The sequence below is a fragment of the Toxorhynchites rutilus genome, chromosome 3, assembly GCF_029784135.1.
Source record: "Toxorhynchites rutilus septentrionalis strain SRP chromosome 3, ASM2978413v1, whole genome shotgun sequence".
In the NCBI taxonomy this organism is placed as follows: domain Eukaryota; kingdom Metazoa; phylum Arthropoda; class Insecta; order Diptera; family Culicidae; genus Toxorhynchites; species Toxorhynchites rutilus.
Window position 1 is genome coordinate 64,085,189 of NC_073746.1, and position 15,445 is coordinate 64,100,633.

At 38.7% G+C, this 15,445-nt stretch overlaps 1 protein-coding gene across 8 annotated transcripts in view; it reads right to left on the reverse strand.

The window, feature by feature from the left end:
- Window positions 1–15,445, reverse strand: part of LOC129772832 (uncharacterized) — a 400,665-nt gene that overhangs the window by 151,168 nt on the left and 234,052 nt on the right. For 3 of the 8 annotated variants that reach the window (XM_055776337.1, XM_055776335.1, XM_055776331.1), the window contains exon 2: window positions 8,610–9,122. The exons of 2 other annotated variants lie outside the window; for them this stretch is intronic. In XM_055776337.1, the coding sequence (XP_055632312.1) occupies window positions 8,610–8,669 (60 nt within the window). In that variant the 5' untranslated portion in view covers window positions 8,670–9,122. Of the gene's footprint in view, window positions 1–8,609; window positions 9,143–15,445 lie in introns of all 8 variants that reach the window. 3 more of the 8 variants (XM_055776336.1, XM_055776334.1, XM_055776332.1) reach the window with 2 other exon arrangements.

A 15,445-nucleotide genomic window follows, 5' to 3' on the forward strand; every position in this document is an offset into this window, starting at 1 on the left:
TCCCTGTTGGTCGCATTCACTGATTGCTCCGCAAGGGTAACTAGGCCGAACGGATTGGTGCCGGAGCACCAGTATACCTAACAGCGATTATAGAGTTTCGGCCGTCGGAGTGCTCGAGTTGGCTTGCAAAGCTGCTCACGACAATCAGAAAACCCGCATCAAGAACAGAGCAGCTTCGGTTCGGCGCACATCAAGGCAACAATTAGTTTCAGTGAGTGGCAAAGTGTTTCTCCGGCACGTCGCATTAAATGTAATTTACTGAACAACATGTCACAAGCTGGATAGGAAGAAATTTTCCATCTGTGAAAGCTGTGGCGAGTGGCAAACGCAATAGCTAAACAGGAAGGTTTAACCGAACAAGATGGGAATATCGAGTGATAACAAAAACACAACACCAAAGGTTCTTTTCAGAACCATCAACATATTCATAAAGAGTAAACAGTAAACTAATCCATTTTTCAGGTAGATAGGTAGGTATTCACGTAGGAGAAGAAAATAAAACAATATATTTAAAATATATATTTAACAAAAGCTGTCCCCTTTGTATAGTCCTACGTCACTCCGGTTATGTCCCCGACATTACCCACCCGTCTTTTTTATTTATATCTCAACGAATCAAAATAGTTAGGTCATAATCGTAACTGTGACAGGTGTCCTGATTATCATCTCCGACCAGATGGTATCCCTAGGTAGACAGTACATTCGGGTATATGTTGCATTCGCGTAAATGTTCATTTGGGTAGATGTTCCATTCGAGAACTTGTCGCATTCGGATATTTATTACATTCGGGTGAATTTCCTTCGGATAACTGTTTTTCGGGTAAGTGTGACACAATCCTCAATGTAGTTCAGCAGAATTTAGACATTTTTTTTTAAATGGCAGCATTTCTGGTATTCAACCTTTGTTCATGAAAATGGAGGTAAACTACTTTCATGTCTGGATGGATTTCTTAACAGTGTTAACTATACTGTAACGGCTATCCGAAGTCGTTGACTTTTCCAGCTACGAGGAGAATTCAACATAATTATTTTTATCACAAGACCAATAGAATAGCAATTTGTCGTAATAGAAAAACTAGCATAACCTTGATAGAATAGCATAGTTGAAAATTCACTTCCGTAATTTCCAAGCATGTGGCCGACGTCGTAACTGATTGGCTCACTAGAGAGTACTAGTTTTTGTGCACCTTGCGAGGATATCACCCAGAATCAAGGTCTACTGGAGAGTAAAAATTGTAATAATGCTCACGTATTGTCCCCAACGATGGAATGTTTTTTACCCTCAGTATCAACAAACCACTCAACCGTCGGCGGGGTCGTTCGGTAGCAGTAGCAAACACGACGATATCAAACCACACAACCATAACGAGCACTCCGGCAACGATATTCTCCTCCAGCAGCCATATGCGGACACTTTCTCGTTGCCAAGTGGCAAAAGGCTAGACGCGTGCTTCTGCGGCAATCTTGCACCATGCCTTCAATGCTAACCAGCTAATGCTCCTGGCACTATCCCTACGCTCCACGTTGACGATAACGATGGAGGAGCCATGTCATGTGTGTGTGTGGGGGGCATCTGTGCGACTTGTTTTTGTTTAATCCTAGCTGATGGCAATTACTCCATGTCGACGGTGACGAGAGCAAATGAGAACGAACCGTGACTCGGCCGGGATGGGTTGATACTGGTGGGTTATGTTTTTCCACCTAGCGTGCGAAGATTAAGGATGGAAAGCCAAAGGATCATAAAGGCTGACTGTGTGTCCGCCAGTGTGAAAGCGAGGTGTTGGATAAATGAACGACTGTGGAGCTAAGACTGTTGGGACCAAGTGTGAATGCGAGAGAAAAAAGGGAAGGCAACAGAAAGCTGCAGGATTTTAATTAGATCTGAGGGCTTTGTATGGATTCCTTTCTCACGCAGCAGGAATCTTATCAGATTTGTTTTTGCCACATCCTCTGAACGGAACAACTATCACATCCTTAAAATTATACGAATACCTCGTAAACACACCGTTTTGGGCACGGGAGAGATAAAGATCGGCTACAGCACGAAACGTCAGCTAAGGAAAAGTGTTATTGAATTATATCGTTAGGAGGGACAGGGCAATGGGATAATGTCCCCAAATTTCGGCCCGAAAAAATCGGCTGCCAGAGTGCTGAGCATTGAAAACGGATTTACCAGAAAAATCATCCGGAATCACCGATAACAGGACATTGCCATCACATTTCCGACCACCGTGCTCCCGAGCGTCGAGGCAGCGGAATTTACTTTTCGAGTTTTTTTCCTGTGCTTCTGTTGATTACACTTGGGAGTAGGAGGAGGATGATGATGATTGCGATGGTCGTTTATGTTTTCCGTTTCTCATGGTTCACGCCACACTTGAAACCGTAATGCGACACCTTTCGGGCTGATACTCTCTTTCCTGTTTCCGTCGGTCCGTTTCTATCAATTAGGAAGCCCTAAACAGTGGATAGATAGGAATATGATACTTCCCTAGGGAGTTTTTTCCACCTTTCCCTTTTCCACAATCAACCAAACAAACGTTTGACGTTAAAACAGAAATCATTTCGAATGCTAAGCCAGTGAAAAGCTCGACAGGCACAATCCAGCGAGTGAGCAAATACCAAAACAAATAACCGCGGGGATTTGTTTCACTGGTTGAGTTATTATTTTCTCGTCTGTCGCATTCACAAAATCGAAAATTTCCAACACGAGGCGGACAAAACCTATCTTCGAGCGGGGCCATAATATAATAACCAAAACCGAAGTATCGGAAACCACGGACACGGATGGCGTGGCGTGGGATTTCAGTTTCACCCTTGGGACACGTTTCAGTGGGATCGGAAATCTAAAGAGTGGTAAATCAATCAACCGCCACTCGAAGCCAGAAGCCAGCAGTACGTGAGTATGGGGCATTCGTGACCATTGTGGACCATTTAAAGTTCGCCGACAAAGACGAGAAGCAACACTTCACAGTGAGAAAAAGTTCTTGTGGCATGAAATGTCCACTCTAATGAGAGTGCAATTATGCCAATATAAACCACAAACCACCAACGTTCAGTTGCTGAGTTCAGGTGCTCTTGTTATGCAAATAAACGCTTTTTACAGCCACGTCACGTAACCAGGCTAAATTTTGCATTGGCTCCCGACCGCGTTGGAAAATGGCCCTCAAAGGGAGAGGATTAATCAGTTCGTATGATAGCAGTTATAATCAGTGGCATACTGGGGTTATTGAGTTCTTTTATTGATTTGAATTATTTATGGAGGGGATTGAAGAATTATATTGGACATATTGGATTTAGCTTATATTTTCCATTTTTCAAACTGATCTTTTTAATTAGTAATAAACAAAACTGAATGAGAGCTACTCGGTGGTAGGAATATAATATTTATCAAAAACCAATGTTTAAACAGTAATGAATGAAGTCTAGTATGATACTCGTTGCCAGGGAGGATACGCTTAGCGTGGTTCCTCTGCGATTATCATGGAATATGTGTTAGTTAGGAACGGTAGAAATCAGGATTCATAACGGTAAGTGATGTGATCATGTAAACGCAACTCTCAACTACTCGACGGAACGAAATCTCGAATGTATTTGCAGATTCACGATTTTCACGATTCACTATGTATTAATTACACTTTGAGATATGTCAGATTTTTGAACCTTTTCGGTTGTGTGTGGCTGTTTTGTGCTTTCAGTTGCATGACGAAACGTGTTGCTGTTAGAAATCATGTCATGCAAAAACTCAGAAAAACTTAGAGCATTTGATGAGAGGAGGGGAATGATTTCAGAAGTGGATAATTGGGACGCAAATATGCTTTTTCCGCACTGAAATGCATATAAACCATCGAAAAAAACTAAATGGACGATAACTTCGTCAAATATGCTTTTTTTCATACACCGCACAAAAAAAATGCACAAAAAAACCGCACAAGAACAGAAAACCGCACAAAAAAAATCACACAAAAACAGGTTTTACTGTATTGAGAAATCATCTAAACAAAAATTTCATTCGTCCATTGGTACAGCATGTACTTCCCCACTTATGCCGTTAAAAACAAGGAAGTAACGCAGCGGTGAAGTACAATGCACCGAGCGATAGTATAAAATATGGCGTTTGCGTTTTCTATTCCAGTATTGCTCCAGCCAGCGAGTAGCCAGCATATGATGAGGTTGAGAGATAATTTTGTTTTTTTAAATTAATATTTTGTGGCTTCATCGTTGTTCGAATCACTTGAAACCACGTGAAAACACTCGGTGTGCTTGTACAGCGAAAAACTATGCGTTTGTAGCATAATTATCTTTTTATGTGTGGACTAGCTGGTCCGGCAAATGTTGTTCTGCCAGATACTTTATTTCTCGTGACTATTTTTAGTGTTGAATAAAACATAATTAATGTATTGAAAGTGTATTTGAATATTTTGGCGATCTATAAATTCAATCGAATTTAATCGATGAAAAAGAACGAATGAAACGATTTGAATGAAAGTTTGTATGATGTTTTTTAAGCCAATTCATTTCATTAACGTAACTGACTTGTTTGATCCCTTAAAAGTTAAACGTAACGAGAAAAAAGTAATATATTTTTGTCGTAAAGTAGAAAAATAAAATAAATAAAACCAATATTCAGTTCGTCCAAATGCTGTCTCGTTGGTGGAAAATACGCGCTTATCATTTTCTAGATGGACGGCAAAATTTATAACTGCTAGGCCCTGCTCATGAATTGCGAAACCAACGATACGCCCGACAACTTCAATGGAGCTGTTGTACCATCCTATTTGGAACCACATTATTTCGTCGTTTTCATTCAATCAATTAATAAATAACATTCAAACAATGCAATTCAATTAAGGAGTATACACATCGGTATTCTTATTTTGAAATACAATCATATTGCTTCCTTTATTCGCGGATTTGCAAATGTATTAATAGCTCATACCCGATCTGTAGATCTGATGAGTTATATAACCATCGAATGTTTTGTTCAGCTGAGGCGAATATAATACTACTCAACTATTTTCAATGTCAATGGCTGCGTTTTATCAGTATTTCTTCGTTGATATATCGGATAACTGCCTACCCTTGTGCTCGTGTCGTTGGTGAAATCCCTAGCAAAACGCTTTGTACATATTCCATCTGTAATGGCGAGAAAAGTTTCAGATAACCACAACTCGATTGGACTTGAGTCGAACGGATTTCAGAATGCAACATTGCGATCCGTTCGAATAATTTTGACTCTGACGCTGTGCCAGCGTTACTCATGATAGCGTTTTCCAAGCGAATGTATTCTTCCTCACGCCACTCATGTTGATTAGGTCGTAGGAATCGCAGTCGTTTGCTCTCTACCTTCGTGTCGACCATGAATTGTTGGCACAGCTCACGACATCATATAATGACATCATACGATACAAATGAAATCCATCGAGCGCACTCCTTTATTTTATTCGTCTGATAAAGCTATTCATAAATATTATCTCAAAATTAGTAATGATGTTCATAATGAATGGGGTACCTGTGACAGAATCACGTTGTCTAATGTTTGTGCAATATTTATCTTGTTCTTTCAGAACGGTCGAGCATTTTTCGTAAAAGATATTTCTTCTGACTTGCATTGTGGCACACACATTCTAGAGATTGCCACTAAGAATACATTCAAGGCGTGTGTTTTGGTATGAAAATCTCAACTAAATACTACTAAAAATGATGCAAGTAATACTACGATGAGAAGGCGAACGTTGAGAACGTTAGTGCTATTGAAGAAGAACATGGAGAAAGTCGTATGAACGATGTGCGTTAACGGTGAGTTCCAGATTATTGTTTTTTTTTCGAACCACAATTTCTCGCGTCATTGTGCAAACACCTTCTAACGCCCTTCGTAAGGATTGCGCACTGAATCTAGAATGTAGACTGCTCTCCAGCTGATGTTTTATCAGAATTGATGACAATAACGTGATTGTCATTTTGTAAACCAAGCAGGTGTGATTTGAAATATTTCAATAATTGGTTGTGCTCATTCGAATATACTCCCAGCTCGCCGGCGATACGCCTGGCTTCAGACGAAGTGAAGTTACTTGCGAATGTGTGGATGAAAGTGCAATCTGGCGCCATCTGTCATTTAACAACACAAACAAATTTGTTCTGTTTGAAAAACGACCGACCTTATTTGAATATTGTCTGTTCAAAACTACTACAATCGCAATTGAAAATATGGTATGGGGGCTTAAATTTGTGGTGATATGTATGGTTTGAAGCGAAATTTGAGAAAAAAATATTCTGATTTTTTTTACTGCATAGAGGCACTCCAATAACTGTCAGTCCCAGTCAGTCAGCATTTACCTACCAAAAAGCTCAATGTCGGCCCCTAGGGACCGACGCTGGGCTCAATGTGTTAACAGCTTTTACAGCATTTTCCATCCGCTGGTTTGTTCATGACTTCCGGTTGCTCTTACAAATGAAGTTAGTGAGCATAAAATTGTTTTCAAAATAAAATATTCGACTTTCGTTTTCGGTGGAGTGTCCTTCTTACCCGTCTTGATTAGTACTTTTTAACATAAATATTTGTGAATTAAAAATGAAAAAAGAAATACCGCTGATTCGATAAAATGGAAGACAAGTGAATGTAAAACACTCACGTAACGAAGAATGCTAGTATTGAGCCACCATAGAAACATTTCTCGTAAAACCTCAACTTGCCAAATTTGTTTATTTGGAAATACTAGGCGATTTGTTTAGGTGGTTCAAATTCCCCCCTTTTCCCCTATATGAAAGAGCATGTTCATTCGAGGAAGTTTAGCGAGTTTCTTAGGAAGACATATATGGGGAGCACAATATTAAGATCGACTAATCAAGCTATCATAATCTGATATGTGCAAGTATACCCTTTCGATCTCCTGAATCAGCAGCCAGTTAAATCCGTTAATTGCATTTTTTACATAACCAAACAACATGCTCGGTATTATGAAATCCTGGACCACAATTACATGAATTGTTAGTAGCAACACCTACAAGATAAAAACGTAAATTGAGCACGAATTGATTGAGCAACATTCAATACAATAACTGACAAATGACTAGTATCGGTAAATGGAGAATAATTCATTATACGCATCAACTCACATTGTGAGCTAACATTCAAATTTAAGCAAAAAGATTGCTCGTTGCGTCGGAAGGAAAGCGAGTTAGTGCAATCGAAGGAAAACATACCCATTTTAATCGTCAAATTGTTAACTTTTTCTTACTATATTCTCTGTTTGTATTTTAAGCAAAAAAATTGCTGGATAAATTTTCTTTCTAATGGCATATAACACAACATATGTCGCAAAAACGAATTTGAGTAATATGCGTTTGAAACCTCTTAATGAATCGTTACATTTTTCGTAGAGTGATCCCCCTATATAGAAATCAAAGACAGAGTTCTATGTCAAAATCACTGGTCAAATTTCTGCAATGATCAAGGTGTGCTCTTTCTTTCTTTCTTTCTTATCAAAAATGATTCTGCGTGTGGATGTAACTTTTGCGGCTCCGATATTAAACATTTTGAGTGGTTTAATTGCAAAATTGAATTCGCTGATGGTTATATTTCGATTTGTGAGTTGACAGAGAAGCGATATTAGGTATGTACGGAAAAGTAAATTCATTCGTAAGTGGTAAATTTAAATTATTGAAATAATTGCATTGGGAGGGGTGAAATGCACATTCATAATCACATCCAATGCATGATGGAAAGTTAAGGGAAGAATATTGAACTCTTTTTTGTATTGCTTTCTCTTTTTGTTCTATTTCAGTTACTGGACGCACAAACACTGGGAGAGAGTGAAATTATTCCTCTCGCGAGAGAGAGAGAGCTCTACGCTTCGTATATTATGAACATGTCCTTATCCCCCCCACTACATGTCCATTATACCCGCACTGATAAAAATTTTCTACTTTTCGGCTTGTTTTAAATTCAGTAAAAAGCATGGAAAAACACATTTTTATAAAACATTTGGCCAGTTATTTTGAAAACCAGTATATTGAACTGTAAGAAACTACTTTTAAATTTTTGAAAACATGAGTTTCCAAAGATGCAATTGAAGTTTTCCTTAACATGTCCGTCTTACCCCCATCTCCCCTAAGTGAACGGTGAAGTGAGCAACTTATTAAACAAGTTAAATATTTGAGCAATTTTAGCTACTGACAGTTTCACCGAAATTGCTGAAGGATGACAAGCTAATCCGACCATCCAACATATGCATACCCAGGTTTTTTTACACACTTTTTTACGAGGTTTTTTTACGCGGATTTTCCAATGAACGCGGTTTTTTACGCGGATTCTCGAATTAACGCAATTTTTTAACACTCATTTTCCAATTGTAGGCTGTTTTACACGATTTTTTTACGAGGTACGTATCCCCCGCGTAAAAAAATAGCCAAAGAGGTGTTGTAATTCAGACGACTGGGGGTAAAATTATACGGTTTCCGAGTAATCAGCAAAATTATTCTGAATATTCAACCATGTCTAAAGCTTGGGTGATGTGAGATGTAACAAAATTGGGGTTTGTCAAATCGGATTGATTCTTTTCTCGCAGTTCAGCACCTTTATCGTGTGTGTGTCATTATTCATAACCACTTACCGTGTGCAAATTAGATATTTGCGTCAGCTCCACCGGTGTCATATGATGTAAGGCCAACATGTTTTGCTATGTTATGGGCTGGTGTGGAAATTAAACACGGTTTCAAGAAAACACTTTGAGAGATAACAACATCGATCGGAAGACTATTTCTTCCTTTGCTTCACTTCATTCACACTCATGGCTACGATATTGGCGGGTGGACACATCACAATCACTATTATTCACTGGTAATTGAAAGTGAAACGCTTTTTTCTCGTTTCGAATATGGCTGGAAAGCAATCGAAGTCCGTCTTCCCAGCATCCCCGTTAGCATTGAAAATAAGATTTTCTTCACTTCACTACACTGGTTCCAATTCACCTAACTTTTCAGCAGACATCATCGTACTTCCCAGCGGCGAACGTCATTCCCCTGATGCGGATCCGGTGCATACTTCCCGAATCTCGATATCGCTGCAGCACATAAAACTTATTGTATCACACAGTCCTGGGCTCGTGGACAAACAAGAACAAGAGCTGCGAAATGGCAAATGGCACTAATGTCGGTAAATCTGCGGCGTTGGTACATTAAATTTGTTGGTCGCATGTACCGGCTCTTGGATTGGTCTCCGGAATAGGGACCTTGCTGCAGTTGCAGCAGCACCAGCAGTGGGCCTTGAGGATACTCCAGAATGTTTCGATGAATGCAACTGTGGGATTGTGTTGCCACAAAAGTGGGCAATATGTTCTGTGTGTGTGTGTTGCACGCTCTAGAGCGTACATATTTAATGGACCCACGAGAGTGGACTCCGGACAAGGCGGCTCAACAGCTTCCAGTGGATTCGTTGCTAGTGGTTTTGTGCATTTTCAACGGTGGACCATTTTGTCGGTTGCCTTCCGGAGAATTGAATTAGTACAAAAATTTAACATTGCAAGGCTGGTGAAAAATTCCCGCTTGTCATCACTGTAAAAGATTTTGAAAGAGTTTGATGTCAATTCATGCACATTGGGCGGTGCATGGAATTTATTTGTGTTTCCCACCCAAAATCCAACCGCAATCACAACACTAACAACCAGTGTAAGTTACTACCTCACCAACACCACCACCAACAACAACACCAAGTTCGCTGACAGTTTCGCCACATGAGTGGAAAATCGTTGTTAAACGATTCGACCCCCAACGTGGGGCAGTGGGCAGTGATCCCAAAAATAATGGCGTTGTAAAGCCATCAGGAACACAACGCGCATTATTATGTGATGGTCGTTAAAACACTCCTCCGTTCACTCTCAGATGATGTTTGCCCGTTTCTGTGATCATATTGTTCCACCGGTTTTGTGCGGTGGAATCATGTTGCTCCTAGTTTTGGGGTATGTTGGGTGTGTGGGCAGCGAAAGCCAGAGCCGTCGTTTTTCGTTGGGAATATGTTTTCGCGGGTCATCGCCGGACGTGGGAGCCAATCAACGGCAATGATTGGATGATAAATTTCGTTGAATTTGGTTTAGATAAAATAATAATTGTTTCATGATTGTGCTATGCTTTTGAGAATGGACAAATAAACACAGTAGGGGCTACATAATGTGCACATTGTTGTAGCTTGGGTTCGTATTATTAATAGGTTTATGCTTACTTACTATGCTATTTCAATTTTTAGTAAAATCTTAACGTAATTTCCCTCGAAAATCGGTTGAGAAAAAGCGATCATTGGAAAAAAATGCTTATGACCAATTCTATGAGGTTCTGCACCAGAGAATCAAATTTCTAATCTTGTTTTAGGAGAAAATTAAAAACTTTATTTGGATAAGCACTAGTTATATCATAAATTCTTTGAAACGAATTTGAGAGAGGTGAGTTTCAAAAACTACAATTATATTTGAAATATTTTAGGTTTTCACTGTTTTTATGTTTCTTGAGATATCTCTGTACATGCTTAACCAAACTTCAATATCTATATATCATTGGATGGATAAATAATTAAATACTTGTTTGAAGAGCCGTTGGAAGACCTACGTTTCATTTTGTAATTTGTGAGAAACAAATTCTTTTGAAACGTTGTCACGTCACAAAAATAGAAGATTTTTTTTTTTTTTTTAGTTTATCAGATGAACCTAAGTTTAAACATTTTTATACTTGGATTTCTCTGAGCAAACGATGAGGGTCAACAACCCACAAAATTTGGTTAAGATCGGTCCACAAAAAAAGGAGAAATAACTGTCTCCAGAAGTTGTTGTCACATCACGCAAAGAATACAATCCATTGCAGCGTGATGTGACAACTTTTTGACTCATTACAAACACTTTAATTTTATGTGATTTATACATGAAAATGTAAAAAAAACATTGTTATAGTAAAATTGAGGAAATTTCCTACAATAATAATCAGTTGAAGAATATTTTATAGTTAGATTGGTTTGTTGACAGTCAATTACTTCTGTGATGTCGCAACACCCGACTTTTTGCTGTTTCCGATTTTTGAACATTATTGTTGTATTTTCAGTTCCGTTTCAAAACATACAAATTAACTGTTTCGTCATCAATAAATGAACGTAGATTCAAGAATATAGAATATAATCTTGTTTCGACTTCCGGTTTGCTGATAATAGTATTGAATGACAAACAAATATTGAAAACCCATACGATTTGGGTATTGGTTGCAGGTCGAATATCGTATTCCGATGTCATTTTAAAATCGAGGATTGTTACTTCCGGTTCGTTAAAAGTAGATCTAAAAGACCGGAAATGGCATACAATCCTCCAATACGAATAGGGAATGGTAGCGTTGGCATATATCCATGGGTACGCGAAGAAAAATGAAAAAAGGGAATGAAGTTTGATAGTGAGCAGATAGGATTTAAACGAGAGGGAGATAATATTCGAGTGGTAAGAACTTAGCCTTAGAGAGATGCGTGTGAAGTTAGACAAAGAAATTTGTATACGCATACGAAGAGTTTATTAGAATTATCTGATAGCAAAATCAGATGCGTTCCTCCGGTGGTGAGCGCCACTCGATGAACCAGGCGTGTGCGAGCCATTGATGGCAAGCGCCAGAGAGAACGTGAAGACAATCACGGTGTAAAAACTGAGGGTCGATTTAGGTCCACCCCGACTTTTCCCAACTAACGACATGCCGTGTACTACAGGTAACAGGTAGATTCTATTTATATAGCTTATTTCGATAAACATACCATAAGCAATTAAAAAAGCTTCATTTTGTAATGTTTCGCAATCTAAAGGAACATTTAAATCATTCTCTATACGGATCAAACATATTTCTTCTCTGTTTTTGAAGCAATGAAAACGTAAAATTGCGCTAAAACGCTAGAATGAAGAGAGCCAGAAAAAAGTCACCATATTATCAAATGGTCAGCATTGTGACACCTTTCATTTGATACTACTGAATATTCGGTAGGAAGCATCGTTCCTGGGATACAAAGGGAGTAGGTTCAGGACCACCGGTCACGTTTGGACCACCTTCCCCTATAGGATGGACTTTTGGAAGGGGAAGGGGAGATCTCAGAGGAAAGTGAGAAGTATTCAATAATAAAAAAAAAACATAAAAAATAGTATATAACTTGCTACAATACGGTGGAATTCTTATTTAAGCTGAAGGTGGAAGCTAGCCATAAATGGCTGCCACAATGGCGATAATTTCTTCCATTTCCCTCCCATACCCCTCGGCTGCCTGGTCCGGACTATATGGTGAATGCATTAAAACTTCCCAACGAAGTTCTCGGAGTTTCTGACAAGTCACTACATATGTGTGAGGCCTTGCGTTTCCCTAATGGAATACAACACCTGTTCTGTTGGCCAATCCTAGCCGTTTCTGGTAATTCGCTAGCTTCCAGCGATTCAGTTGTTGATCTCTACAACAACTGAATCGCTGGAAGCTAGCGAATTACCAGAAATTTAGAATATTTCTCTAACAAAAATTATAGAATGAATAAAACGTGCAATCAACCCTTTCGCGGTCCCTCTGCTGAACTCCAGCTTTGGAGTAGTCAAATGGAGCAAAAATGATCTAGAAGACCTAAGGAGGATGAGAAAAACTTTAGGCCGGAATGCACCATCCTCAATCGACTCTGGAGAGCACACTACCACGCAAAGAAGGGGAACTTGGAATCTTTGCGGTACGCGCCAACCAAAACGCGTTATGCCGGGATGTCTGCGCTGCTGACAGAGGAAACAGCGCTCTGCACTGTGACAACTGTGAACGAAATGAACGAAAATCGAATCTCCACAGTTTTTTTTTGCCCATAGAGACAATAATAGGATTACCTTCAAAGTAGCAACCAACAAAATTCTGCACACATGACCTAAAGCAAAGTATTCTAATATACCTACTAAATATAGAATTTTAGTTCACGTAAAAATAGTGGATTTCCTTTCCCCAAACTCAATTATAAATTTGGTCAATTTATATTCGACGTTGCCATGAACAGCCTTGGTAGGTGTGTGAATGTACAACTATTCCTATGTTTTTATTTTCACGATTACTTTCCAGTTCTCAAAGTAGTGTCCGAGCAAGCAACATTTGAAAATTTTGCTCGCGCAACTCAAAATCCTAGTTTCTTGCACACGAAGTTGGCATACTTGTTAAATATGGCGAAATCAAATGTCATGAACGTCAATAAAGAGTTCGAGTAGCACTCACCTTCTGCCAGAAAGCCAGAACCGGAAATCAGATGCCGAAAGCTGCCTTGACGGAAATAAAAAGTGGCCAGTATTTTTGAGCTAGACCTCAACATCTTCAAGTTGAGAGTTTCGATTACAATAGTTCAGCGAGCCAAGAAGCGGTCATGCTACAATAATGTGGAAACTCCGAATCACGACAATAGGCAGAACACGACGCGCAAATAACGACCTTGGATGCTACAGACGGGACTGTTACGTAGTTATAGACAACGGAAGGCACCAAACCAAACTTCATGCATTTTTCTTCGACCAAATCTTGACCGTTTCATCCTATCATATCATTTTAGGCTATTTTGGATGCGATGCGTGTCTGTGTAAGTGTTTTATTGAATACAATTTTTCAAACAAAAACTGAAATAAGAATCAATTTATTAAAAGGTTCAGCAGGGCTAATGCACTCATATCTAGTTTGAAAGAATGAACTAGTTCCCAAAAAAAAAAAAAAAAAAGTTTAACAGAACACGTGTACACCTTGTTACTGAATGCCTAATAACAATGAGATTTATATTCTGCTAAAGTGTTGCAGATCACTCCCTTCTTCATAAAACGATGTTTTCATCAAAAAAAAAAACCCATTAATTTCAATTGTCCCATGTTGTTATTCTAGGCATAACTGTGCCACAGTGTATTTTTAAACCGTAATCAAGCTTGTTTGATTCAATCGACGGGAACTCGTCACATTTCATTAACCTGCAGTTTATTGCTTATGAAAAACCTGGTTTATTGTTGAATTGAAATGCTTAAAGCTTCTGGTAGACAAATATGCTACAAAACTTTGACTGCGTTTTTCTCAGTTGCTGATTTTAGTATAATACGATTTCAACAAAAAATTATTATGATCATTTTGAAATTTTTATTTAGTGTAACTTTTAAAATTTATGACATCATAATACTTTTTTATCTTCAATTCCGATTCATTATTAGAAGAAAAAAATGGATTAATCGAATATTGATAAATCATTATTCGAACGAATGGATTATTGCAAAATGTCCCAGCTTTTAATCCATAATCCATAATAGAAATGACATTTCTATGCCCAGCTTAAAGATTTACTGCATAATGTTTTGTCATGTCATGTTGTCGGCTTCATGTGTTGTTTGCAACTCCAACGAGTGAGTTATCCACTCGTGTCCACAGCTCGAGGGGAAACGAAGCCCTTCAGACGACGTATAATAAACAGAACAACTGACGTTTGCTGCTTTGTGTGTTGAATGAGACTGCAAATTTTCCGTAGCGAAGTACACTATTTATACCCAAGCGACAGCGTGGGTATAATGTAGGGGCAGTGTGAATCACAAATTTTCTTTTCTAGCTATGCTTGTTATTTGTTTTTATTACCTTCCTTTCTTTTTTGTATCAGAGACACTACAATTTATTTCAGTTCATTCGCCCTTAGCCCTGAAAAGGGCCCTTATGTGAAAACATAAATTTAACTCTCCATATTTTGAGAAAGACGATTCATCCCCGCTCGACGCTTGTTAGCAAACGGTGTTCACTCTAGAACAGCTATACTCAATCTGCGGCCCTCCAGGCTCCTCCTTCGGTTGGCTCGCCTGGCCTGGCATTTTGTATGTGTAACAATCACGTAAACTTGAGAAATCATTTAGTAACCATGAGATGAGAATGACGGAGTTTAACACATTACACATCTACACATTAGTTAGTTCTCTAATTAATTGGTATTGGTAGATTATAATCTATTCAATACATTTAATCCGATCATTAGGCCTAATCCTGTTCACATTAGTGAATAAAAATGAAAATATCTATATGAAAATATGAACATGAAATCATTACCTTTTTTTTGACTTAAGACTACGTCTTTCAGTAATGGTACCAAATCATGAATTTCACATTTTCTTATCGTGTTCTTATGGCCGAGTATGTATGGGGGAGATACAATATTCATATATCGCTGCTAATAAGACAGGCGTAAACTTGACGTTCGAAATGCAATTGCAGCATTCGTTCTATAGACACTGTGGATAGAAATAATATTGCAATCCTAGCTCCCCCGATTGTATTCATTGAGTATAAACAAGCCATTCGTGATTTAAAAACACAGTATTCGCAATTCATCTGTCATCTAGCTAGCAATCAGACGGAAACGAGTCTCTCGGACAACCATTCTCGTGTCCGAGTGTTTAGTTGAGTTTTCTGAGTTGGTCTT